Here is a 3,151-nt window from a genome sequence, read left to right as displayed (position 1 = left end):
GTTGAAGGATGCCAGGCGCCGTCAGTGTCTCCCAGGAACACCATGTCCCTGCTGTGCACTACCGCACATCCTGCTGAATAAATTAGTACTCAACTCTCTCAATTCATCAGAGTCAAAACTCTCTAAAATGAGTTTAATTAAAACAAGAGGCTCTTGGGTTTTCTCAGATTAGGTAGTGATCCGGCCTACTCCAAGTAAACGATTTCTTGGTGGAGGTAGGGTTGGGGGGATGTTTCTGTGTCTTTGTCTTGGTCCAGCTCTCTTTCCATGATGATCTTTAATGGTATGAGTTTGAATTCAAAATTAGGGCACAGAGCAGAGAAGAGAATCCTTGCACCCAGACCTAATAGACCAACACTCTCCCCCTTCCTAACCCCATGACCCTTTAATACAGTTCCTCATGCTGAAGAGACCCCAACCACAAAATTATCTCAGCATGACATTAGAACTGTAATTTTACTACTGTTATGAATCATAATGAAATATCTGATATGGATATCTGATATGTGACCACCCACCTAAAAGGGGTTGTGACCCACAGGTTGAAAACTGCTGCTGTAGACGCTTTAGATTCTTTTAAAAAGTTTATTAGCATGGATCATACAAAATGATGCTTTTATAATGGCATTTGCATTAATATTTTGACAACGTTCATCCCCTTGCCCTCTCCTGCCCTCCCTCTGCCCTCCTGCACCCTCTCCCTGGTTTTATCACACAGCCTCCCTCCCTTTTGCTCTTATGTCCTGTGTGGCCTTGCTACTGTGGTCTCTTCTGGAGATGATTCTCAGATGCTTTGAGCAATAGGCCCATGGTTGTCTCCCTGAAAAGGCTGTGTGTGGTGCCAGGGCAAGAGCAGGCATGCCGAGGAAGTCACCAGCTTCCTCCAACCTTCTTCTGCTGCTTTCCAGCCACCTTGACGTTTATCTTCTCAGATGGTCGCCAACTGCTCTCCTTCCAGTAGCTGCCCACCTGCCTGGATCTATACTTTCCTCTCTAGGTGAATCATACATCCAGAACTCTGGCTCCCTCCTGTCCTCTCTGGAGGCCTATGAAGAGTGAATGTGTAACTCTGTGTGCAAGGAAAAGCCCGGAAACCAGAGCAAACTTTTAGCTTTTCTTTTATTATACATTTGACTTATCTCCGGAGTGTTCTTACAGTGAGTGGATTTGCTTTTGAGATACAATCTGGCCACTGTGCTGAATAGTGCTTATGAGATTTAAACAATTTTTAGCTACAAAGAGATATGGGTTTGGATTTTTGAACACAATTTGAAATCTATTTTTCTGTCTGTCTATCTACCTATCTACAGTGCCTTTACTTTTTTATAGATCCCATAAAGGAGATACGTAGAAAAGAGTTCCCCAATAAATAATTACTTCTCTTAACTGTACATTCCCCCAGCAAACCAGCACTCTCTCACACACACCCCTAATAAGCAGGCACGCTCGCACCTGTAATAACTTAGGAGACGGTCCTCTGAAGTTTACCATCTGGTTAAAGCTCCACTTCACACAATAGCTAAAGTGTCTCCGCATGGTGCCCTTGGAACATACCCAAAGACAGGTTCTCATTGCTATGAGGCCTGTGGGGAGGTGGGCAGACTGTCCCATCTGGGCCTGCAGAGCAGAGTTTACATGGGAACTCACAGCCTGACTCCACCCCTACCCCCATACTCACCACGTACACAGCGGAAAGAGCTCAGCTAAAAGAGATTTTGAACAGAGGTTGCAATTCCCAGTTGTTGCCAATTATATAGACAAACAGGAATTTACATAATATACAAAGAGTTTGTGTTTTGGGCTTATTTTGAAGCCACTCCCCAAAGAGCCACATTTATTCATGAAAGCAGATTTCCAGACTGGTAGCCTTGGTCTGGAGCTGCCCCTCAGCGCAGCTTATTGCAAGGCAGGGCTGGGAGCTCTGCCACAGAGGCCATCACAGAACCGCCAGCTCTTTGATGAGTGCCCCAGAGTTCAAAACCATCAAGAATGTGTGTGTGTGTGTGTGTGTGTGTGTGTGTGTGTGTGGTGTTGTTGCTTTCTCTTTTTGTCTCATGACCATCTAGACCTCCCATTTTCTTTTCCTTCTTGTTTTCGAGAGCCGCTCTTCTGATGAGTACTAAACACAGTGGAAGGTTTCTAAATCCTATGAACTGCATGTTCATAGACTACTGCCCAGCTAGAACCCAGGTCTCAAGCAGACAGACTCACAGAGATGCCTCGCTAATTTGCGCAGGCCACGCAGGCTGCAGAAGGCCTGCTCTGGCCACATGGGTGTCCTGAATCTTCTAGGAGATGGATGCGTATTTACTTTTGTAAAGAGCCAGCCTGGTGTCCACTTACTCTCCAAGAGGAGTCATGTCAAAAGCCAGTAAGTAGCTTTCAGACTTAACATACCTCTCAAACAATTTCCTTGTGAAACTGGAGCCGCAGGCATCTGGCCCCCAGGGCACATGTGGGATCATTTTACCCATTAGGGAAGCTGGGGTCTTTTGGACTTGGGCATTCTTGGAGTAGGGGTGTAAGGGTAAGTGCGGGGCTCTTTGGACGGGTCTTTCTTTCATTTTTGCCTCAGGCCAATTCCCGCCTTGTCCCTAAAGAGGTGGAAATTCGAACTCTGTATGCACAAGCTCGAAGGCTCTCTCCTGGAAGAGTCTGCAGGCAGGGAGAACAGGGCGAAGTCCACTGCAGGAAGCAAGAAGCATCAGTCGTGGCCTGCTAAAGCCAGCTAAAGCCAGCTAAAGCCCGTGGGCTTTATCTGTTCTTGACTTCAACCTATTTCAAGGAAAGAGAACAAAAGGAAAGGGATGACATCAGGTCTGGACGGCATCAGGTCAGGACACTAGCTCTGAAGACGCGACCCCAGCCACACCTCTAGCTGTCTCCTGCCTGGAAGCTCCCCCTCGTCAGTGATCTGCAAGCTCAGAGGCTGAGCACAGGATCACAGCTACGGCAGTGGCCAATGGAAGGTCGAGGATGGCAATGGCTGCCACTCTGTGAGTGTGACCACCGCAGTGCCCATCTAAGCAGTGAAGGATGCCGGATGAGCTAAATTCTCTCCTCTGTCAGGAAGTACCTTCTAAGAACTTTGCATGAATTAAAAGGTTCTGGAAAGCTATCTTGATAGACTGAGGTGGGTGTGTGGATGGGG

The 3,151-nt window shown here is 47.1% G+C and overlaps 1 protein-coding gene across 1 annotated transcript in view; it reads right to left on the bottom strand.

Annotated features, from left to right (window-relative positions):
- Window positions 1-571: 571 nt before the first annotated feature.
- The window catches only part of Edn3 (endothelin 3), a 24,583-nt gene continuing 22,003 nt past the window's right edge, over window positions 572-3,151 (bottom strand). Inside the window, exon 5 of the mRNA XM_031372944.1 lies at window positions 572-2,775. Within this exon, the coding sequence (XP_031228804.1) occupies window positions 2,739-2,775 (37 nt within the window). The 3' untranslated portion in view covers window positions 572-2,738. The remainder of the gene's footprint in view (window positions 2,776-3,151) is intronic.

This window comes from Mastomys coucha, unplaced genomic scaffold (assembly GCF_008632895.1).
Source record: "Mastomys coucha isolate ucsf_1 unplaced genomic scaffold, UCSF_Mcou_1 pScaffold15, whole genome shotgun sequence".
Lineage (NCBI taxonomy): Eukaryota > Metazoa > Chordata > Mammalia > Rodentia > Muridae > Mastomys > Mastomys coucha.
The sequence above is the reverse complement of the archived record's forward strand: the minus strand, read 5'-3'. Positions and strand labels throughout refer to the sequence as shown.